The 25,103-nt window shown below is 30.3% G+C and overlaps 3 protein-coding genes across 5 annotated transcripts; 2 read left to right on the top strand and 1 right to left on the bottom strand.

Annotated features, from left to right (window-relative positions):
• The first annotated feature begins 8,591 nt into the window (after positions 1–8,591).
• Positions 8,592–12,230, top strand: CSLC04 (Cellulose-synthase-like C4). Its single transcript, XM_012226692.4, has 4 exons — positions 8,592–9,669; positions 9,803–10,111; positions 10,573–10,977; positions 11,287–12,230. The coding sequence occupies exons 1-4, from the start codon at positions 9,028–9,030 to the stop codon at positions 11,923–11,925; spliced, it is 1,995 nt and encodes a 664-aa protein (XP_012082082.1). The 5' UTR covers positions 8,592–9,027; the 3' UTR covers positions 11,926–12,230.
• Positions 12,231–13,545: 1,315 nt separating this feature from the next.
• EMB506 (Ankyrin repeat family protein) lies at positions 13,546–18,562 on the top strand. 3 transcript variants are annotated; one of them, XR_001047275.4, is made up of 9 exons: positions 13,549–13,904; positions 14,939–15,372; positions 16,840–16,919; positions 17,175–17,273; positions 17,368–17,466; positions 17,563–17,661; positions 17,746–17,844; positions 17,924–18,176; positions 18,317–18,562. XR_001047275.4 is itself a non-coding variant. In XM_020682480.3 (8 exons), the coding sequence occupies exons 2-8, from the start codon at positions 14,979–14,981 to the stop codon at positions 18,026–18,028; spliced, it is 975 nt and encodes a 324-aa protein (XP_020538139.1). In that variant the 5' UTR covers positions 13,546–13,904; positions 14,968–14,978; the 3' UTR covers positions 18,029–18,562. The 3 variants fall into 3 exon arrangements, 2 of the variants coding, with proteins under 2 accessions (XP_020538139.1, XP_020538137.1); XM_020682480.3 differs by having other exon boundaries at positions 13,546–13,904; positions 14,968–15,372; positions 17,924–18,562; XM_020682478.3 differs by having other exon boundaries at positions 17,924–18,562.
• A 2-nt stretch (positions 18,563–18,564) lies between these two features.
• Positions 18,565–20,931, bottom strand: LOC105642027 (protein NRT1/ PTR FAMILY 2.10). The gene is made up of 4 exons (XM_012226704.4): positions 20,798–20,931; positions 20,386–20,603; positions 19,646–20,208; positions 18,565–19,501 (listed from the first exon to the last, which is right to left on the bottom strand). The coding sequence occupies exons 1-4, from the start codon at positions 20,889–20,891 to the stop codon at positions 18,601–18,603; spliced, it is 1,776 nt and encodes a 591-aa protein (XP_012082094.1). The 5' UTR covers positions 20,892–20,931; the 3' UTR covers positions 18,565–18,600.
• Positions 20,932–25,103: the final 4,172 nt, after the last annotated feature.

Here is a 25,103-nt window from a genome sequence, read left to right on the forward strand (position 1 = left end):
CAGCTACTCCTGTATTTGCTTTTAATAAACTCAAGTCCCTCAACAAATGATTGTTTCTTGATTAATCATAGAATACATAGTTTTGTATTTTTCTATTAATGATTCTAATTTGTTAAAGAGATAGTTGTATTATATATTAAACTATATATATGGTATATACCTAAATTTATTTATTTATAATAATTAAAGACATTTTCGAGCCAATTCATATTTATGGAATCAACTATATATTGTTGAACATTAATCATTTTACTAATTAGCTGCTCCAGACAATGATATGATATTAAAGTCATTTTCAAAATTAAAAAAATTTTAGATTTATATTATTGAATTAAAAAATAATATAAATTAATTATCTTGTGGTATTTTTAAGTAACTGATTAAAATGACAAAGTGTTTTCAAATACTAATTGATTAAGTTATAATATATGAAATATGATTTTCATTTCTAAATAATATCTTTGTTTTTTAATTTATTTATACTAAATGATGTATAATTTTAAAATTATAAGATTGTGGTTTATCAGCTTAAATTAATGAAACAAGGCATATTAAATATATATACTCAAGACAATTTGGTTTACCGGTTAAGTGAATTAAATTCCACTCTGATGATCGCAGAAACAAGCAATTGAGTCGGCATCTTAGAAAAAATTTCAAACATAATTGCTCATGATCGAAAATAATTAATCGTTCATCCAACGGTTAAATTGGAAACGGAGGATACGTTTGCTAGTATAAAAAAATAACAAAAAGAAATAAATTATATATTGAGAGAATCCAAATAATTGAAAGGCATTTAGAATCCAAATACGTTTGCTAGTATAAAAAAATAACAAAAAGAAATAAATTATATATTGAGAGAATCCAAATAATTGAAAGGCATTTAGAAAGTATTGTAAATTAGAGAACAGGCATTTGTTTTTTTTTATGATGCATGCATGCATGGAGTTTATGATCATCTAAACTTATTGTTCAAATTATGAGTCCACTTGTAATACTAAAAATGGACATCTTACCAAACAGACAATAGACAAACATTTCAGACAAAGCCACATTCTTGTTAATCTTTTCTGGGTTCTGATAGTTACCGTTGGCCATTTGGTTGCTTTGTGCTTCTCGCTATTCTCTCTTCTTAGAAGGTAAAGTCAGTTGCGGAGCTTTTAATTTGATGTAGAAAGGGCTGCCTTTTGGTCAGGGAACACTTGTTTTACTACTATCAGTGTTAGTTTCATAAATCTGCATATGCTTATGTGCTTTCTGTGTCGGCAATTCACTACACATTTACACAAATTATGCCCCGCCAGCCGCTGCCTATCGGTTGCTACGGTGTTCGCATGTGTTCTTGGAAAACGAAAAATGAAAAATCGGGTAAATAGTTGAGTTCTTGTTTTCCTGTATATTAGATAATAAATTTAATTTTTTTTTTAAAGATTTTCACCGTAGTAAACAATTTATCTTCAATCAAATAAGTTCTCAATTTCCATATTTTTATAATTTTAGTCAATTTTTTTAATTTTATTAATCAATATTTGTATTTTTGTTGTTCTGAATAAATACGGCTTCCGTGTGATTACCATCACGTTCGATGTGATTATTAATATATTTCTCATTTAGCAATAGCATATTATATGTGGGATCTACATTGTTTGTTTTATTCACCATATTAATTGAATTTCGATACAATTATATGAAGGCCGTAATTTATAATTGTCAAAAAAAAAAAATATATAAGAATTGATTAATAATTTAAAATAAAATTAGCGAAAATTATATTGAAATTAAAGAATTTTTTTGTATCATTTGTGTTTAATAAAAATCAGTTGAAAAAAATTAAAAAGCTTTGGTTTTTGCCTTCTATATGCAAATATAAAAAATAATTAAAAAAAGGGTGCACCAGCAATAATGATATATAATGCTAGTGGAGGAGCTAGCAAATCTTCATGTTTAGAGCATTTAAGAACTGGCATTCGAAACATCTTTGATCTACACTGCTGAAATTAGATTCGAAGCCACTTTACACTGAAGATTTAAATCAGATGCTAATTAAGTGCCCTCGATCCACCGAACATGGAACAAAAAGAAATAATAATAGTGATACTAAAATGCTAGAAACATTAATTATTAGAATTAATGTTTATATATATACAAAATTAGAAGGAAAAAAAAAAGAACTTTCATTGTACCAAATAAATAATTTAATTCAATATATAAACTACTTTGTGATATAAATTTAGTGCAATGGCCGATGTTCCACAATAACTTTTTAAATAGCGGTTAATATTTTAACTAAAGGTCAAAATATTACGTGTTATTTATATGTTTCAGTAATATAGCGCTTACAATGAGGTTTAAAATTTGAAGAAGCCGATTATGAAACGCTTTTAATATGATAAAATGTGTTTGATAAAATGTTAATTAAACAATTAAGAACTACTGAAACAACTACTATTGTGGAACAACCACGACCAGAAAATGAGAATAATTTATTAATAAGTGAAGTGCAGCTGATATTATAGTATAAGTTGATGAGAACAACCATAAACAGGTTAGCTCATCACATGGGACAGTATTTTCACATGTGAAGGTGCCCATAGGCAGCCACCAGCAGCCAAAGCCAAGACAAAATTGGCTTAGTGATGCAAATATCTGAATATACTGCTACTATTGTAAGTGTGGGGCTTTGCTGGATGAGGGCTTTGAGTTGCTGTGCTTGGTTGCTAGGATACACCCCATCTCTATCACATTAAGCTGCTATCCCCATTTTTGTTTTTCCTTTTCCATTGAAGCTTGACAAACCTTTATCCATTTTCACTAATCCTTGAATTGTTCTTCTTTCTTTTTGCTTGTACATTTTTATTTATTTTTTATTTATTAACCCTTACTATATTCATCATTTGTTGGAAATTTTGTGATTTCCCTAGAAAATTAGTTTTCATGTGGGAACAGGAGATTAATAGACAAGAAAAGGAAACTTAATTTATTGCTTGATTTATGGCATATTTAGAATCTTCTGAAAAAATATCTTTGATTTTGATTCAGATTCACTTAAATATATTTTAATATGTAAATATAATTAGGGGTCCAACTATTCATGGGTTTGGTAAGCTTATTACCTATGCACTTTTCAAAATTTTAATTTTTTTTTCATTTATTATTATTATTATCCAGAAAAAATTTAACAAAATCAAACATTTATATCCGGACCAGCAAAACCGCCCATATAGTCTAACTTAAGTCATATATACGCTTATAATTATCATTTTTATATAAGACTTAATCAAATATTTTTATAAATATATATTCCATAATACTTATTCCATTTGTCCATAAATATAAGTCATTTAGAATTATTATACAGCAATTAAAACATTTATAGGCAGAGAGTAACATTTGAAAGGTGTTGTCAGTTAGAGATTGAGAAGTTAACTATATTAACTAACAAATTGTAATTTGAAATTGAGGGAATGTGATGTCAGTAATTAATTGAAGTTCCCCAGAACACAAAGAGTAAGTGTGAGTTAGGCTCACATCACATGGGCTCTCAATACTATAGAATTAGGAGTCCCCACTTCTCAATGTACTGTCTTTTTTATTTTGATAATGAAATTATTTAATTGGGAACACATGCACCCAATCACACCCTGATAATGTTGTTAAAATCATCAATCATTGACCCCAAACTATATATTATTCTATTTCAATTAAATTAATTCTTCCCTTTTCTCTTTTATGCATGGAAATTTAAAATAAAATACTAAATTTTTAATGTTAATTTGTACAATTTTCTTTGAATTGTCAAAATTTGACGGCCAAGCACCTAATTAATAAATTCTACCGTAATATTTCTGAAAAGAAAATTACTAAAACAGTTAATTTTATCAAATTTGACCTAAAACATCTCAATTGATTTTGATATGATATTTTGATAAATCAATTTGATTCGATTTCGGTCCAAATTAAATTGTTGGCAATCTAATTTATTGTAATGGGGATTTTTAAATCAATTTAAAAAAATTATACAGATCTAATAATTGAACCAAATCAGCAAGTTGAGGGTTTAATAATTAAGTTGTATAAGTACTTTCACGAGATTCTCGATTTCTCTGCAGTGTGGCAAAGAACAAAAGAAGAAAGAAAGAAAGAGCATTCATGGTTATTTGAGTACAAATTTAATAATTATGGTGTCTATGTGTCAAATTCAAATATGAGTTTTAATGGGCCACTCTATCAGATACACAGATCATCACTTTTTACCTATAATTTGAACCAAAAGCTCAAAGGAGTTTGATTACATATTCTTCTTCTTGTTAGAGTCTCATGCCAAAAGTTAGCTTTTCATTCTCGTTTTCACTCCACCTCTGGGACTTTGGATTCTTTTTTTTTCTTTTTAAATTATTGGTATATGAACTGTATTATTAGAGACCGGTTAATCCAGTTCGGGACAGATATTCTGTTATTAGGGACCATTTAATTCGATTTGAAACTTAATTGGGATTTAATCACAGTTAAAGTTTTTTACCCTTCTTTGCAAGTATATTTAATGAAGATTGAATTCGAGAACTCTTGTTACATATATACCCTGCATCGCTGACGTACAATTATTCACTCAAACAAAATGACAATCATTAATATGATTCAAATAATAACTTAATGTTGATATTTCAATAGAGCTTGATTTATTCAATTTTTAGAAGCTTTGTTTTGAATAATTTATTAAATTCCCTTTCAATAAATCTCAATCTCATCCACACAAAGGAATATTGAGTTTCTATTGTTGGGATTTCCCTTTTTCATTTATTTATTCATATCATGTTAAGGTAGTTTATTAATATCAACTAAAATATTTTTAAATCAGTTTTGTGTATTGATCAAAATTAAATTCCTTATAAGTTTAAAGAGCACTCTCTTTGATTCACTTGATTAATATTTTAAAATGAATTTTCCCCAATGTCACTTAAATCAAAGCTTAACCCTTTATTTGAAACGAATGAATTCCACAAAATTTTATAGAATTTATTTAGAAATCTATATTTTTGTGTTTGGAATGAAAAAAAAAATGTAGATTTCAATTCCAGAATTCAATTCTATGGAATTGAATATAACTACACCAAATTCCTAAAAATAGTTGAAATTTCTAAATGAATTCCACAAAACTAAATCATCCAACTTTTATGACAAAACTACCATTCTTCTTCTATAAAGCCAATTTTTCAATTTTTAATTATTTAATTTATTTATTTATCAAACTTGATCAAAACCATGTAAAAAAATTTTCTTTTAGAAAAATATTTTTCTATTATTGTTTTTTATTTTAATATTTTTATTTTTTATATTTAATATTTTGAGCTTTTTTTACTGTTGAGGAGAGAGATTCAAATTAAATATTCATTCATAACCAAATTAAAAGAAATAATTTTATTAATATTATTTTTTATATATTTATTTTAATAAAAGTATACAAAAAATTATATAGCATAACATAAATATAATTGATATTTATTATTATATAATTATTATTTCAAGGATATTTTAGGGAAAAAAAGGCAAATGAATTATCAATTATAAATTTATTTCATACATAGTTACATAGAATTTAATTAAATTACATGTTTTGAACTAATTATACCAAACATGAATAATTCATTCACAGATTTCATTTACAAATGAATTCCATATTTTGAATTTATTTGTACTAAACGGAGCATTAAAAATTGAATCTGATTGGTCACTTTAAAAAGCAGTGATTACGCCGATTTAATTTTATTTAAAATGAAATTAGATTGAATTAGTAAAAATCGAAAAATTAAAGAATAGAATAAACCGGTAAAAATTAGATTTTTTGTATTAACAATCAAAAAAAGTCAAAATGGTATAACTACGCGCATTGTACAGTCAATCTCTCCAATTAAATTCCTCACTCGTTAAAGCTACATACAACATCTTAAGTGAAATTGTTATAATTTATATTAAGTCATGCTCGTTAATGATTCTCATTAAAAAATTGATGTTTCTGTTAAATAATTTATTTATTTTTATTTATGTCTGGAAATCTATAGCTTATATTTTTCTATTCAATTATATTTAAATATTTACCGATATTTGTTATAACTATTATGCTGCATATAAAATTTGTTATTATTATTTAAAAATTTTAATGATGAATGGTTTCAAGAATAATTCTATATTTGTAATTATATTGTTTTTTTTTTTTACTAAAGAATTGTTTAAATTTACATTTGTAATTTTATAAATAATTATAAAATAAAAAAATTCACTTAAGCTGAATTAGCTTTATCCTATCACTACTCATTTATCAAATCGGTTTGACTTTCAGTTCGGTTTTAAAAGTACCGTTTAAAATCCAAACTTTTTTTTTAATTAAATTGAAAAAATTGAATTTGTAAAGAATAAGGTAGGATGGGAATTGCAACTCCGTTAAACTAATTAATGGAGAAACTATATTTGTACCCAAACAGAGACTTGTTTGACCTAGAGCATTTAATTCAGGGATTTGGCATCAATTTCATACATTTACTGTCAGTACATCATCCTACAAAAGACAAGATTTCAATGATGAGAACATAACCATTCTCACGTTCTGTAAATGAATGAATTCAGACCATTCTATCCTAACATAAATAGAAGAAATTGAGCAATTCAAAATGCCAAATAGATACAAAAAATAAAATCCTATGTGTCATTTTTTTATTTATAGAATTCATGTATATGTGTATGTACAATACACGTAGACTCTACTCTGTATTCACTGGATCTATTTTTATAGGTATATCCTACAAAGGGAATTTTTCTAATTTCTAACTATTTCAGATTAGGAAGATGTGAAAGAACCTTTCTTTTTATAAGAACGATCTGTTCTGCTTTGAGGTGTGAAGTAGGAGAAAAGTAATTTCATAATTGAAGTTTTGAACAATACAATCTTTTTTATTTTTTTTTTTTTCATATTAGAAAAATACTAAAAATAAGGTGTGCTAAGCTTTTTATCATCCTAACATCGAGCTATTTTTATATAAGACTTCCCTCCCATAGAATCTTTATAGCGAGTTGAGTTTAAAAAATCATACCCTTTAAAAATCTTGATAGTAATCCAAATGAATTATTAATATAGCCAAAATCAATTTTGATTTCAAATTAAAATAGATTAAAAAAAATCAGTTTTAAATTAAAGCCAATATCTTTTGTTTTGAATCACAAAATTGGTAAAAATTTATTTAATCTCTCGTTTCTCTCGGTGACAAGACTAGCGAAATGGATTTAATCGTTTAAATGTGAAACGTTTCACTTTTAAAATATTAAAAGACATAAAGAGAAAATAATTAGATAAACCTACTTTGCGTACACCAAATTGTTAATAGCTAAGATACAACCAAGCAAAAGTCTAACTAAGTACTCTAGTCAAAAATGAAAATCTAATAATTAGAACGCGTTAAATAACTAAAAATGTCAACAAAGTAATCAAATTCCATGCCTGGCAATAAAAGTAAAGCCAAGAGAAACTTCTTGGTGTTTGGTAAGTAATGACAAAGAAGTCTCATTTTTGCTATTAGTTTAGTTGTAAGATTAAATTATGAATTAATTTATTTTTATAGTACAATCAAAAAGATAGATTATTTATCTCGGATTAAAGAATCGTAAATGAAAGAAAAATATTTATTTATAAATTAGTCTCAAAAATCAAACTTCCTATTTATCAAAATAGAAAAAAATGACACTTGTTAATTGTCTGAATTTCTAATATTATTTGCATATAAATTATAGTACATCACTCCGAAAGATAAGATGAGATGACAGAGATCTCTTCTCACTTAACCAGAAATCCCTTTTCACTTAACTAGATATCCCTTTTCACTTAATTAAAGATTTTGAGTTCAAATTCTGAGTGTGGAGTCTTTTTAAACACTTAGAAGGAAACGTTTTGCCTTTTTTATGGATCTGTCCGGTGCAAATCTAAATTAGTAGGACCAATGAATTCTGACATAAAAATGTTTTTTTTTAAAAAAAAAAAATTGTAGTAGACGATAATTGAACATATCCGTGGCCTCCCATTCATCGGACAGCAAGAATTTTTTGTGGGGTAATATGCAATTAGGCTGTACCCAGTTGTCGACCTAAAAGCCTCTTGATCTTAACTTCGCCATTTTAAGGCACAACTCACAGGCAGGCTCAAGCTACGGTCTACCGCTTCTTTTATAATTGACTGCAAAATCTAATAAATTGAGATAATATTTTGAGGTTACACAATAGAAATTACTCTTTATTATATTTATTAAAATAATTCAAATTTTTGTTATCGTTTGAAATCGGACTTGTCGCTATCTATATTTTAATAGAAAGCACGAAAACTAATTATACCACAGAGGCATCTAATTAGCCTTTCATTGCTACTCTCAAACTAGAAATTCAAATAAACTACTATTGTCATTTGACTTTAATTAACATAATCAATCATGGTTAGATCATAGAACACAAATTTTGATTATATTTTCTAATTAGTTACTTACAATTATTTAAATATTGTTTCTGTTCATAAAAGGGAATTATATATAAATATGATATATATATGAGCTGGATCTTTCAACTCTGACCATAGACACTAGAAATTTCACTCTTCTACTTCTTTATTAGTAGTTCACAGATAGCATATGAAGACGAGCTCTCTCTCTGTGTCTTTCTTGCATTTCTATTATCCTTAGATTTGAAATCTCATACGTCAATCTTCTTGCAACTCTGTTTCCACTGTATTTTTAGAGATCCAGACTGTAGTGAAATATACACGTAAAACAGGTGATTCTTGGTTGTTTTGCCAAATTTCCTTCCAAAAATGATTTTTAAATCTCAAAAAAAATATTCCCACCTCAAATTATAGCTTCTGCTACTAAAACTTGATCTGCGTTCTTGAGTATTGCTCTGAGCTCTCTGTTTTGGGAGGTTTTCAAGTGTTGCTCTGTTTCTTCGGCCTTGTTTGTTGCTCTGTTCCCTCTGTTTTGAACTTAAACCAGACGGAAAATGGCTCCGAGCTCAGTTGTTGTAACAATGGAGAAGGCAAACAGCTTCTCTATAGTAGAAATTAATGCTTCAGATCAATCTTTGTTTCCTGATAAACAAAAGGCAGCGAGTCCAAAGCAATTTTCATGGGTTCTTCTTCTAAAAGCCTATAAAGCTCTATCTTGCATCTCCTGGTTAGCGATGGCTTTCAAATCTAGACTTATTTCAATCAAGAAACGCATTGCTTTATCTGAAATTAACGAAGAAGAGCCAAGAAGTAGAGGAAAGTTGTATCGATTTATCAAAGCTTTTCTTTTTATATCAATAGTAGCTTTGGTGATAGAAATTATTGCACATTTCAAGAAATGGAACTTGAATCTTATTTCACCATGGGATATTCAAGAAGGTCTGGTTCAATGGTCTTATGTAGCTTGGTTATCATTTAGAGTTGATTATATTGCTCCTTGGGTTATAATGCTTTCCAAATTTTGTACTGTACTATTCTTGATTCAATCTCTAGACCGATTAGTACTCTGTCTTGGATGTTTTTGGATTAAGTACAAGAAATTGAAGCCAGAGATTAATGGTGAAGCTTATGACATTGAAGATCCTTCGAGTTTTCCAATGGTTCTTGTTCAGATTCCGATGTGCAACGAAAGAGAGGTAACTACAATATTTTGTGTGTTTCATTTGAAATTTTATAATTCTCCGTTTGGTATGAATTATATATTTCAGATTCATTCATCTTTTTATTTTCAGATCCAAAATTGAGAATTTGCATTTTATTTTTATTTAGGTGTATGCACAATCCATAGCAGCGGCTTGTCAGCTTGATTGGCCAAGAGACAGATTGTTAATTCAAGTTCTGGATGATTCAGACGATGGAAATGTGCAACTTCTGATTAAAGATGAAGTTTCTTCATGGAGACAGAAAGGGATCAATATAATCTATAGACATAGATTAATAAGAACTGGATATAAAGCTGGAAATCTTAAATCAGCTATGGGTTGTGATTACGTCAAAGACTATGAATTCGTTGCAATTTTCGATGCAGATTTCCAACCTAATCCAGATTTCCTCAAGCAAACTATTCCTCACTTTAAGGTAAAAAGTAGTAATTTTCAACATCTTCTGACTTTAATGAGTTTTGGCTCCATTAGTAGTAGGGATTTAGTTCGAGTATTATAATATCTTATTCGAGTTGCTGACGAGTCTAATTAAAGATTTAACTCTCGAATTTATTTAAGTTTTATTTTAATATTAATAAATAAATTTTTAATCTTTCAAAATACTAATTGAGCATGGAAATTAAAGCTTGACTGAGCAAGAATTGAGTTTCAAATTTAAAATTTTCTAATTTTTTTGAACTCTAACTTTGCCACTGTTTCCAAGTAGAGATAAGTCCCAGAAAGAACTAACAAACAATATCCGAGTCCTTAAATCCGAACATGTGACAAGTTGGGGTGGGTTGGATACTCACAAGAATCTGCTCTACCTCCATCCCTATTTCTAAGGCTGTTAAATTACTGAGTGAATGCTAATTATGATGTGATTTTTTATGACAGGGAAATCCTGACTTGGGACTAGTTCAGGCTCGATGGTCATTTGTGAACAAAGATGAGAACTTACTTACAAGGCTTCAAAATGTGAACTTGTGCTTCCATTTTGAGGTGGAACAACAAGTAAATGGTTATTTTCTTAATTTCTTTGGGTTCAATGGAACAGCTGGTGTTTGGAGAATTAAAGCATTAGAGGATTCAGGAGGTTGGCTTGAGAGAACAACAGTAGAGGATATGGATATTGCAGTAAGAGCACACTTAAATGGATGGAAATTTATTTTCCTCAATGATGTTAAAGTTCTTTGTGAATTACCAGAATCTTATGAAGCTTACAAGAAACAACAACATCGTTGGCATTCCGGTCCGATGCAACTCTTTCGCTTATGCCTTCCTGCTATAATCACTTCCAAGGTTTGCTACAATTGCTCTTAGCAAATGTTAGATAGTGAATTTAGATTTTGAAATTGATTTTATACGTCCAAAACTGATTTAGGAATGCTGGCACTTGGGGATTTTGTCCATTTCATATATATATATATATGCACTTACTGCTGAGCTAAGCTTGCTGAGTGGTTGAAAAGAATATTTCCAAATTTTTAGTCACAAAGAAAAATGTTGCTACCAATGGAAATGACAAACTAGAACCCATTATATAGATGTTTTAGAGATCAAAAAATTTTTATATAACTTACTTTGTTTTTTTAATTTTGTTGTATGCAGATTTCGATATGGAAGAAGACAAACTTGATATTTCTTTTCTTTCTTTTGAGGAAACTTATACTTCCATTTTACTCCTTCACATTATTTTGTATTATACTCCCATTGACCATGTTTATTCCAGAAGCAGAATTACCTCTTTGGGTAATTTGTTATGTACCCATTTTTATGTCCTTTTTGAACATCCTTCCTGCACCAAAATCCTTCCCTTTCTTGGTCCCATACTTGTTATTCGAAAACACAATGTCTGTCACAAAATTTAACGCCATGGTGTCAGGTTTATTTCAGCTTGGAAGCGCATACGAATGGGTTGTGACAAAAAAAACTGGAAGATCATCAGAGTCTGACTTATTAGCTTTAGCTGAGAGAGAATCAAAATCTGCAAGCACAGAGAAAATGCAAAGAAGATATTCAGAGTCTGGTTTGGAGTTACTAAATAAACTCGATCAAGAACAAGAAAGTCCTCGTGTTAAAAAGCGAAATAGGGTTTATAGGAAAGAACTTGCTCTTGCTTTCCTTCTGCTAACTGCAGCAGCAAGAAGCCTTCTATCTGCCCATGGAGTTCATTTCTACTTCTTGTTGTTTCAAGGATTGTCTTTTCTAGTTGTTGGCTTGGACTTGATTGGTGAGCAAGTAAGCTGAGGAGGAAGCAGATATATTAATTAAGTTAAAAGGTTTTTTTGTGTTTATAAAGAGTCCTGTTGTTTTCTGCAGACAAACATTGCTGCTTAATTAATTACATCACAGATAGAAGAAAAGAAAGAGTTGGATATAATTAATTAATGGTTCTTGAATTACAGATTCAGTAGGCGACGGATCGGATAATTAAAAAGATTGAATTACTGAAGTTGAGTTTGTACAATATTATTCATGTATGTTATATCAATGTATGAATTAATAGAATAATAAGGAGCAAATATAAGAAAAGATTATATTTTTCTTTTAAATTAATTACTTGATTTTTAGATTATAAAGCATTTCTTGCTTTTTAATTCTAATTCTCCCTCAAATATCCATTAATTGTGGCAGTTTTGAGCCCTCCCAAAAAAAGGTTATTTGGAGAATTGCTCAGAATTCTATTTAGAAACACAATCAGAAGTTCCAATATTTTTAATAAAACAAAAAAATGAGAAATAATTTTAACCCAATTTGTAATATTTAAACTCAATGAAAAATCTTAATATAATAGAAATTCAATTAGGAATCCAAAGAGGACAAGAGTTTAAGTTCTTAATTCGATTTGGACAAAAACAAGAATGTTCTTAATAATTTATTATTGTAACAACAAAAATTAATATTTAAATTTTAGAAAATGCGTAATATTTTTTCGTATTATTATACTTTAGCAATAATTAGTATCATAAAAAAACTAAAATAAAAAGGATGAAATAATTTTTATGGACATAATTTGAAATTCACAAAAAAAGACAACTAGAATTTTAAATAAAAATTGAATGGGAAATCCCGATTTTCTGGATGGAAGGGACAGAACTTGGATTGGTCTAGATCGATTTTAATTAAAAATAAATCTCATCCCATAATTACTTTCGGGTGACTATTAAATTAATATTGGATTTTTTTGGATGAAAAATTCGGATCGATTTTTAGAAATGTACCAAAAATCCCGCAATCTCGTGCATACCCCTACTGACCCAATAAGAGTACTAAAAATTCTATCTGAACTCGTGCCTAGCCTACTAAAATGAAATTAGATTGGTTATCCACGGGATCAGATAAAATTATCATCCCTAGTGGTGGGTCCAGAGGCAAAGGTTTACTTATAAAAGTTATATTTTAAATCTTTAAAATATAGAAAAAATACATTTGGCCTCCTAAAAGTTTAAAAAAAAAAAAATTATTTGGCTCCTCTAAAATAATTATCTTTTAACTCTAGCCGTGGATCCAATCCGGCGTACGCGTGGTGAAGATACATGCGCCAACCATCGGCTCCCCTATTGTCGTTGCATCATAAATCTGCCAAGTTATCTCCAATGCTTTTTTCTCAGCTTCCACCGTAGATGGCAATCAGTTGTATCTAAGGAGGATGAGATAAAAAAAACATTGTGATTGTGTCATTTAGTAATAGAGAGAAGATGGAGAAGAAAAGTAAAAAAATATTTAAAATTTTAAGATTTTCTGATAATAACATAGTCATGTCCACGTGGACAACTGATACTTATATAATCATAAAGTAAGAATTGGAATATTTACAAATTTTATCTCATGATTAAAAAAAAAAAAAAGAAATTTTATCTCATAGATACATTAAACTTAAGTTGCAGTTTTCTAAATCAAGAGGGTTTTTATGACCTTGCTCTTCTTCTTCTTGACTTGATAGTACTATTGGTGATAATTAAATCCAATTAATGAAACAATAACCACATCAATAGCTTCATGAATATAAAAGATGAAGCTCTTTGCGCTCTTCAAGTCTATCCGTAACAAGGCCGTGTTCGGCAATTTCTCTCTTTTGCAAATCGCGATTGCCTTCATCTTCTCCGTTCTCAGTTCTCATCACGTTTCTCTCCCTTCACCAATCTACTTTTCCGGCCAAAATTCACCACCTGAAGTTGCCGAACTTGGTGTCTACTTCTAGTTGAGCTGCGATTTCTTCTAATCAGGTCAGTTTTCATCACCTCTTTCTCTTCATTTCCTTCTTTTGTTGGGTTTGAATTCATTCTCTCAATATATTTTTTGTTCGGTTTGAATTCTGTAGAAAATGGGCCTTAGAAAATAAATTCTAAAAATTCATATTTTTTTTCTTTTTGTGTGGTCATTGGTAAATAATAGTTTATCTTTGCTAAAAGGGTTGAAAGCGCAATGAATTTTGCTTTCTATAATTCCTTGCTTACTAAAGTACTGTGATCGTTAGTGTCTGCGCAAGTAATGGATGAATTGATAATGATTTATTTTCAGAATCTCTTATTTTCTGCCAATTTCCTGCAAAACAAACAAGCTTAGAGTGAGAATGTGGCCACAGGTCATCACAGGCAATTTCAGGAAACAGTTTTTAACATACCAGGTGGCCGACATCAATGTCGTTCTGGCCAAACACATCAGATCCATATTTATATAGAAAACTAAAAAATAACTCGGAAACAAAATGGATTTTACTTGGTTTTGGATTTTTTTGATTCAATAAATATTAAGATGGGATGGTACATATGAAACTTATCAATGGTGTCTGTGATGTGTCATAAGTTTATTATCTGTGATTTATTTGTTTCCAGTTCTGTTCGGATTAACCGGTCTGGATCAAAATTTGTGGTTTTTGTTACGGCTCGGTTTTTAAACGGGTATTTAAACGGATTCAGGTAGTACGCGGGTATTTCTAAATGGATTTGGGTATTATTGGTTTATTCCTTAACGGATTCGGGACGGATTCGGTTAGTTTATTTTTTGCGGGAATCTGCCCCGCTGCCCACCCTAGTCTGAACTGGGGTTTATGATAAGGCCAATGCCAAAGATCTTTCTGGTTTGTCTGCATACTTGTCCAATGTTCGAACACTTAATTATGAATAAAAGATGCTGAATTATCTTTAGGTATTGATTTATTTCATTTTTGTTTATTTCTTGCAATATAATTTCTGTATTCTATAGTTGATTTGCTTCTTTGACTATATTGTGATATTATATTAGTTTTTTGGGATTGCAGTTTGAATTTGATATGTTCTGTTGTTGAAGAGAAGAAGAAAATGTTCGTGACAAGAGTTGCATTGGTTTCTCCTCTTAATTGTTTGCTTTGTCAGTTCTCTGCTGCCCCAAGTGTAAATTTTGGCACCAACCTTTTCAGATTATCTAATTGCTTTAGAAAAAATGGAAGATTTGCTTTCTCTCTTGACATGAAAGACTCAAAGTTGAGTACTTTTGTGTTTGAATCGAAACGGGTTTCACCTGCAGAAAGAGTGCAGGGAGTTTGGGAAGACCCTGATGATGGTAGTGATAGTGATTATGATGAAGAAAATGAGGAAATTGAAGCAAATGATTTGGATTATGAGAGTGATTGGGAGCACGGATCAGATACTGCATCCATTATTACCAGTACAGTTGGTAATTCGACCTTAAATTATGAGGAGGGTCTTGTTAAAGGTGAGGCCTTTTATCCCTTGTTCATGAATAAAAAGAAGAAAAAGAAAAAAGAGGCATGTTTATAAGATGATTTTGTGATCTTATTGGAATATTTGTTTTTAGAAAGAAACCCAAAAAATAAGTGTGGTGCAAACAATAAGTTTCTCACTCAAACTATTGCAGTTTGTTAAAACATGTGAAAGTCCAGTCATTTAAATAGATAGTCTTTCTGCATTTATATGTAAATCTATGGAGGGTTTAATATACATGTTAATATACATGCTTAAGCATTAGTAACCCTGGTTAACAAGTCTTAACTAGAAATCTCTACTTCTCAATTTTATTATTCTGTCAACATTCGTATTTTATTGATTATGTGAATTAGCCAATTAGGTATTTTGTCATTCGCTATCTATAGAAGGAATTACGGATACTTCCATGTCTATAGTTATTATGCTTGATTAACAGCAGAAGACAGGAAAAGTTCTTCTATTGTTTATATCCATGTAATCCCCTGTTCAAGTGTCACTGAAGTGTAAAATAAGTGCAGTGTTCATGGTTGATTTAAACTGAATGATAAAATGGGAAAACATGGATTCAAATTTCTGATTATATCAAATGGAATTCTTTGGAAAGAAAAAAAAAAAAAGACTATCAAAAAAGAAAATGTTATGCTTGAGATGTCTTTTGATTAATATTAAATAAGCATGTCTTAAGAGGCATTGCACACAGGATTCAGTTTGTTTACTTTGATGAATGTTATGTTGTCATGCTCTTAATCATTTAAAAAGGGGAAGTTTTATGTGAGTGATAAGTAAAAGCAATTCTTGGATTATAAGGATACAGCTTTGTTTGCAAAGATGTGACTGAAACAACCAAAGCTCTATTCTCCATTTCAGTACCTGAAAGGAAATTTTGTGTAGTTAAACCACCATGCCAACATCAAACTAGAAAATATAGCCATGTTACTTTTGATTGGTTCAGGGTCATTTGATGTTAAATTTATATTTACTATATTAATTTGTAACTGTGTGTAATATTGGCCGTTGTCTGGTCCAATGGAAAACATGCATGAGCATGTAGGTAACATGAAAGGGAGAAAGGAAGACATCCTGGCCAATTCTGTTCACAGATGGCAGGCATAGTTGATGATCTGACTTGATAGTTGATTATCAGCTGTATAGGGTGATACCTATAGAGTCTAATATGATGTCCTTTTTTCACAATTGTCGTTCTCATTTCTTTTTGTGGGCAAGATCAAACTATGTTTGTATTTTATTCTAATCTAGGAATTAACCAAACTCATTAGAAAAGAGAAGCAATAACCTGATATCTGTGTCGGTTGGGTTCCAAATTGAAATGGACTAAAGATATTGGCTCTCTCTATATGTAGGCTATACACCTGCAGTTAGTTCTTACCCTCTTCCTTTTGGATTTATATAATTGCTGAGTTGCCAAAGTAATAAAGCTTATTGGAAACTTTTACAGAGGTTGAACAGCTTTTAGGACCAGAAGAAACAGCAATTTTACAGCAGAATGCAACTTATAATGTTGATAAGATATCAACGGTAAGTCATGAGAACTCTGAGCTTCTTCTTTTATCTCTAATATGAAACCTGTTCTTTTTATCCATACCTCTATTAAAATGTTGCCTTTCTTGCTTATGCATTGGTGGCAATTTTTACTGAAGGAACTCGGTTATTGAAATTTGACTTAGCTATCTAGGGCTCATTATCTGTTAAAAAAAGGTAGTATATGTGCAATTTTTGCACTTATCAAGGTATTTGATTTTATTGGTTATTTATTATACCTCCATTATTCAGGCAAAATGGAAGCCACTCCAGACCCTTGCATTATCAGGACAGATAAGCTCTATGGATAAGCTACTAGAAAATGGACTTGATATTGACAATGTTGATAAGGTGAATTTTATTAGTACTAGCATTCAGCCTATATCTTATGTTTTCTATTTCTTTCACCTTGAGAAATAAACTTTAAATTGAAATGGTATAATAGGATGGTCTCACTGCTCTGCAAAAAGCAATTATTGGTAAAAAGGAAGCTGTAATAAGTCATCTTTTAAGGAAAGGTGCAAGCCCTCATGTCAAAGATCAGGTGAGGATAAAATTTCATCATCACAAAGTTCCATTATCTTCTTCTTTTTGGGTTTATCTAATAAATAGAGTGCTTGTCCGTTTATCCTAATAACAGGATGGTGCTAGCACTCTCCATTATGCAGTTCAAGTTGGTGCTAAGCAAACTGTGAAGTTATTGATAAAATATGAGGTTGATGTCAACATTGCAGATAATGTACGTATAGTTTCTAGAACTGTCCTGATCTCTGTGCTCTGCTGATATGTTGAGCCTCAAACTTTCTCTCTAACTTTCTTTCAGGAAGGCTGGACTCCCTTGCATATTGCAGTGCAAAGTAGAAATAGAGATATAGTTAAAATTTTGTTAGTGAATGGTGCAGATAAGAACAGACGAAATAAGGTAAATGTATATAATTATGCAATTGACCATGAATATTATAGTAGGTTAGCTGATATTGTTAATTGATCTACTTGTCCAGGATGGAAGAACACCTCTGGATCTTTGTTTATGTTATGGAAAAGACTTCAAATCGTATGACCTTGCAAAGTTAGTAAAGATTGTACCAGCTAACAGAGATCTTTGATGGGAAAGGGAATGGTGTTTGGCAACTTTCTCGATCAATGTACTGTTGATTTGGAAGATAATTTGAAAGCATCTTCTGCATTTTACTGTGCATGAAACAAATCTTAGACCATGCTGTTTCTGGATAGACTTGTCATCTCTTGTACATGGTGCGCTGACTTTCTGTTCATCAGTCAAACCTGTTGGTCTCTAGGGTACCCAATTAAAAGCAATATGCACAATGAGATTGGAGCTTGCTGACAAATATAATCCTTTTGGAGATGTCTAATTTTGTTTGTCAGTGATACAGGTCGTATAAGCCTGCTGGAATAGTTGATGCTGCTACTGCCCCAATGATGATCATCTGTGAATGTGTCAATGTCAGTTATTGCTGGATTTATCACGCCCTGGCAACGTTACATATAAGCTAGTTCATTGATGGTTTATGATGAGAAGTTAGTTGATGTTAAATTAAGCACTTGTTTCTATAAATCTTGCCAATGAATTAGCATCTTATACATGGGAAATTGAAATTGATAAAAAGTTTCAGAGCCAATATTAAGTAATTGTATAATTCCATTCAAACATTCCAATTCAGACAATTTGCTTCTGGGATTCCTTGGTTCCCTTGGCCAGTTCAACTGATGTATCATCAACTCCTGTGTATCTATACCACTTAGCACATACTAGAAAATACATTAAGTTAACGATCTCAAACACACCAATCATGTAATAAAAATAATCCAACTTCCCCTCATTAAGATCCTCAGCTAGCCAATCTCCAGTTGCGGTCCCTGAAGTAATTTGATGAACTATAGAAACAAGAAACCCACTTAAATAGCTTGAGATTGCCTGGCTAGCAAAGAAGAAAGATTGAGCGATACTCCTCATATTTTCTGGGAATTGCTTATAGTAAAACTCAATTTGAGCAACATAATTGAAACCCTCTGCTAATCCTGAAATTGCTAGTTGAGGTACTAACCACATACCAGATATTGATGAAATTTTACCTCCTTTTTGTGCAATCCCAAGTGTAGGCTTGTTAAATGCCAGATTTCTTCTATGTTCTTCAACTAAACCAGAAACCAGCATACAAAGAATTGAAAGAATAATTCCAATTCCCATTCTTTGAAGTAATGTGAATCCACCTTCTTTGCCAGTGAGTCTTTGAAGATATGGAACGACAATCCGGTCGTAGATAGGAATCCAAACGGTGAGAGTTAGCATAGTAAAGATTGTATAAGTAGCAGCAGGTATCTTAAAACCACTAGTGCCTAATCTTCTGTCTAGCTGAAGAGCTTGTAGAACTGGATATGTCTGTTGTTGAATCAAAGGAAGATGGAATATTATAGCTGATGCCCATAAGGGAAATATTCTTACCCAACATTTCACTTCTTCAACTTGTTGAATGCTGCAAAGTCTCCATGGATTCTTAGCAGACCCATCTAAGTTGATTTCGCTGTCGCTTGTGATAATTGCTGCCTTGTCAAGGAACCTGAAGTTGTAATGCAAACCTATGTTAGACTCGGACTTAATTGATATTACAATTGCCTTCAGGACTTAATCGTGAGTTCAAACTCGAGGGTGTTTTACCAAATGGACAAAAAATATTATTTGGAGAAGTAAAATATATATTTACCTGAACTGGTTTGTATGTGGAAGCTTGGAGTTTAAAGATTTGGAAGGAATGAAATTGAAAAGAGAAGCTGCTGGATTTTGAGGAAGCTTCAAGGATTGCTTCTTCGCAGCAGCTACAAGTACTTGAGCTACACTAGTCAAGGGACTACCTTGAGGTTTAACAATAACATAAATTCTTGTTCCCAGAAAGAAAACAGTACAAGAAAGGAACATAAGAAATGCAGGAATAGCCAAACCAATAGCCCAACTAACATCTGATTGCACATAGACAATAGCAGTGGCAGATACCATAACTGCAACTGTGTAGGTGATAAAGTACCAATTGACAAAACTACTAATACCCTTTTTGCCTGATTCTGTATTGGGATTGAATTGGTCAGCCCCAAAGGCTAAATTGCAAGGCCTAATGCCACCAGCTCCAATGACTAAGAACCCAAATGCACTTAGTAGAAAAGCAAATTGCCACGGAGTTGGGCTGATACAGTTGCTGTTGCTCTCCCCTGCTGCACATTTTGGAGGATGAAGATTGGGGATTGCTGCTGTTAGCATTAGAACAAGCATTCCCTGAAGACAAAAGGAGAAAAAAAAATGCCATTTTGGTCATTCTACCTGGAGGGGAATCAGAGATCAAAGTCTCATGTCTAGAAGGAAGAAACTATTGTTTCAACCTTATACTAGTTATATACTAATAGCTAGCAAAGCTATTAAGTTTAAGAAATTAAATTTAAAAGCCAAAAATACCAAGAAAGAAGCAACAGAAGCAAAACCCAGAGAGTTGTAACGTCCAAAATAAGTATCAGAAAGGAAGGCTCCAACTAAGGTGGCTATACTTGCAGTGCCGTTGAAGACGTTTATAAAGGTTGTGGCCTTCACGCTCTTCATGTTAAAAACTGTTGTTAGATACACCACAAGGTTTTGTGAAGAACCTATGGTGCCAAGCTTCTCAAAACTCTCATTTCCTGCAAATTTTTGTACATATAAATTAAAATATCATCCATATTTATCAATAGGCGATTGAATCAGCAGAAATGAATTGTATCTCCTAGTATCACTGTTGAGAGAGTATTATTAGAATACTACGCTCGACTCGAGCATGGATTAGCGCCATCCGTATATGCATATGTAAATATAAAATAAATAACTAATACATTACCAATTATAAAAGGCATAGCTTTGATTCCTGCATAGTTGATTTCTGGCTTATCATCGATGTTTGAATCATTTTTCTCCTCCTTTTTGTTCTCCATGGATGCTCAGCACAGGAGGCTTCAGTTGTGGACATCTAACCATTTTATATTAAGTTTGCTGTGAATGAAAATACTATTAAGGGTAGGTGGATGTATTTTAACCATAGTTGTAATATTTAAAAAATAAAATTATGATTTTAGTGTTTGTTTGTTATTTCAATTAGAATATATATGTTTGATATATTGCTTTGCTTTCATCATGTTTAGAAAATTTATGAAATTATAATTTGTGAAAAAGAAATAATTTTAAAAATATATTCACAGATCTCTAAATCTCTGCATTGACCTAACTTCAAATTTAATTTGAAACACAACTTTAAATTAATGAGTAAAGGGAGAGATAGATAATATAATATGCAATCTGGTTGACCCAAACGTACCATACACATGTAATTTGTAAATGCCAAACCAAATGTGCCATGTGATATACTAAATATATGTATCACTAGTCCTGTGTTTAGAGGGTTTTCCTCTCCCTTATGTTATATATATATATATATATATATATATATATATATATATAAAACTGGCTTTTAGTGAAATTTCTAAAATGTATAGATATTAAGAATTACTTGCTTAGGGTGCGGCTCTCTCTCCCTTTCTCTCTTTCAAAATCTAAAGAATCTAAAAAACTCTTTTTTTTTTTTTTATTTTCTTGTACGGATGACCACTCTCTTTACTTTTTTTTTTAAAATATTCCTCAAATCTGTTTTCAGAGTTATTATCGTCCAAATATTGGGTTGTTGTTCATATTTTTTGATTTTATTTTTAGATTTAGTTTTGAATTATTATTGTCCATATTTTGAGATTTTGTTCTCAGATTTAATTCTGAGTTATTATTATCAACATTATAGTGATTTTGTCTAGCATCTTCTATTATTTGGATGGTTATGCAGAAAGAAAAGCAGATTTCCTCTCCAGTGAAGAAAGAAATTTGAAGGTAATCAGATCGGACTTGTAGAAAGACCATGAAGTCGAACAGTGGCCATGAGTAGCCACCAAGTGGAGCAAAAGATCGCCTATAGTACAAATATTATGATTTGTGAACTTGATCAGATACTTCAAATCAAGATTGTGTTTTTTTATTCTCTGAATAAGTGGTTTATTACAAGCTTCCTATGCAGAAATATATTAATCTGTATCTTATATCTGTGTACAGTTTTCAATTAATGAAATTTTTAGTTTGATTTTTCTCAAAAAAAAAAAAAAAACTTGCCTAAATAGGATTCGTGGTCCACTTATAAACCAAATAAATAAAATTAAAAATTCTTAAAAAATGCATTCCGATGTTATCTTTTTTAAAAATATATATATACATAATTAAAAATATCAACATTTCAATAAAAATTTTTAATTTTATTAATTTAATTCGTGAATAGCCATAAACATGTTATAAATATGTTTTTCTTTGTACAAAATGAATGACGTTAAAAAACGACCTATTCATCTCACGTGAAGTAAACTCATCAACTTTTTATTCAACCGATTAAGATAAGGTAAGAACAACATATTTTAGATATTTTTTTATAATAATTTTTTATTTATTTCTTATATCCTGCGAAAATAAAAAAAACTTTTCTACCATGTCCAATGCAACGGACCATGTGGCATGCCGATAATAGGGCTGAAAATGATCATCACATGTGTACAGCTACAGTAAAGGTTGAAGTAGCGTGCTATAAAAAGCTAACACAGTTGAGAATCTGGATCCTATGAACAATTAATTAAATAAATTCAATTATATATTTAATATCGAGCTTATAATGAGTTGGCTTATCTTTAAATAGGCCATTTTGGTTGATTCACCCTTCACATTATATGCAATTTTAATCAGTTGTATTTATCTGATGTGAAATTACCCACATACTCCAACACTCCCCCCTCAAGTGGGTAGTACCACTTGACAAGCATACAATGGCCCAATACATGGGTCCATCAGGGTACGACCCAACACAGAAACTTTCCTCATGCAGGTTCGGGTCCTAGGCTCTGATACCATGTTGAGAATCTGGGCCCTAGGAGCAATTAATCAAATCAAATTCAATTATATATTTAATATTGGGCTTACCTTTAACACAAAATGGCCTACACTATTTTGGTTGGTTCACTCTTCACATTATATGCCCTTTTAATCAGTTGTATTTATCCGATGTGGGATTACCCACATACTCCAACAAACACTTATAAGGTTTAATTTTGAATGGTTTATAAAAAATTACTCAAATAACTACTAACTACTCAAACAACTAAACGCAATTAAAACGACTAACAACTATTAAAACAGTTAGTTTTGTTAACCATATCCTTTGTGTGAAGTCAAAACACCATTTCTTTTGAAAAAAAAAAAAAAACAATTCTTTATATGTTATAATAAAGTAATTGACAACTTTAAAATAAAAAAATATATTATAAAGATTTTGAAGTATGATGAAATATTGAAAATTTAATATCAAATTTCAAATAAATTGCCTTGGGTAATTTAATGTATAATTTTTTTTTTATTTCATTTTAATATTTATTTATTTATTTAGTTCTTTTAAAAAAACGATGCCCTGTTAGTAAACTTATTTGACGAATAACTAGCAAACTCAAACTAAATGTATAAAATAATTTAACTCTTTCAAAAATTTCACTATACTCTTAATTAGTTCTTTCATTTATGAATTATTTGTTTGGAAGTAGCTCATACGCAGTGAAATTTGAGCTATTTCGATTGGCTTCGAATGGCTTGTCTCGATAGAGCAACGAGTAATTCTAGTACCTTATGTTTATTCGGTTTTAGTTATTGGTCAGGATTTAGTTATTGGTCAAGTGACACCATGTAGGACTCTCTTCTTCTTATATGATTGTAGCGTTGCGCTTCTCGGTCTTGTTCAAACCTAATTGCTATAATACTGCAATGATATCTTCTTTTATATAACTGTATTATACACTATAGATTTATAACACATCACGTAATCATCTCTTTTTTTTATTATATCAAGTTTACTTTTATAGTAATAATTTAAAATTCTAACTCAATACTCAAATGTCTTTTTTTATCATTTTAAATTCAATAACTAATCAAACAGTTATTTTCACCAAACACTTTTGTTTTAAATAGCTATATAAACAACTAATATTTAACAATTAACGACTATTAAAATAGCTAATAATTATTAAAATAATTAATCTTACCGAATATATTTTAAAAGCTATTAAAAAGCGGTCCATGAACACAACGTTGGTCGTAAAAAATTGAATGATGTTCAAAGACGACCCGTTGATAATTCACTTGAAGTTTAGCTTATTAATTTTTTATTCAAATTATCAAGATAAAGGTAAGATTAACATGTTTTAGATGTTTTGTTATACTATTTTGTTATTTATTTCTTATATCTTGAAAAAATATAGAAAAGAAAAGTTCCTATCATGTCCAATCCAACGGACCATGTGGCATCCTGATAACAGGGCAGAAAATGATCATCATGTGTGTACAACTACAATAAACAAGTCCAACATCAAAATATAAATATAGGTAAATGACAAAGATCAAATCAAATATGCAGGTTGTCCCAACATTTGATGGTTTCCCTTTGACTTCTGAGTTATGAGGAACAAAAGGCTAACTATGGACAACTTGCATATTAATGTAAGAGTTGATAAAGCTTATTATTTAAAGTTTAATTTTTAATTATAATTTTCAAATTTTTCAATGAAATTTCATTTTTAATCCTTAAATTGAATCCTTTGGGCTCTTTGTTACAGTTAAAATCTATCGCATGAATCTATTAAGGATATTTTAGATATTTCAATCCGCTACATTAAAAATTATACCAGACCCAATTTGAAAGACTCAAATTTACGGTAGAAATTTCAAACTTGATTCAAATTTTCAATTAAATTTCATTTTCATATTAGAAGGAAACATAGGATAATTTAAGTTGTTGGAATTGAATCCTTTCAGCTCTATTCAAAACTTCTGGAGGGTAGATTAATCACCATTTCAAAGTAAATTTGGTCATGAATCCTTTTAGACTAAAAATGGATTAGAACTAATACGAAAAATATTTGATTTTACCAAAAAAAATCCCATAATATTTTTTCCAAATTTAAAAGACTTAGCTTGTTTATTTAGCATTAGTGGTTAATTGTGGGTAATTAGCAATTAGCTATCGAGAATTAATGCTGAGCAAATAATGATTCATAATTAAATGATTGCATTTGATCTTA

The sequence above is a fragment of the Jatropha curcas genome, chromosome 11 (assembly GCF_041381405.1).
Source record: "Jatropha curcas cultivar XTBG-Jc1 chromosome 11, XTBG_Jcur_1.0, whole genome shotgun sequence".
Classification (NCBI taxonomy): domain Eukaryota; kingdom Viridiplantae; phylum Streptophyta; class Magnoliopsida; order Malpighiales; family Euphorbiaceae; genus Jatropha; species Jatropha curcas.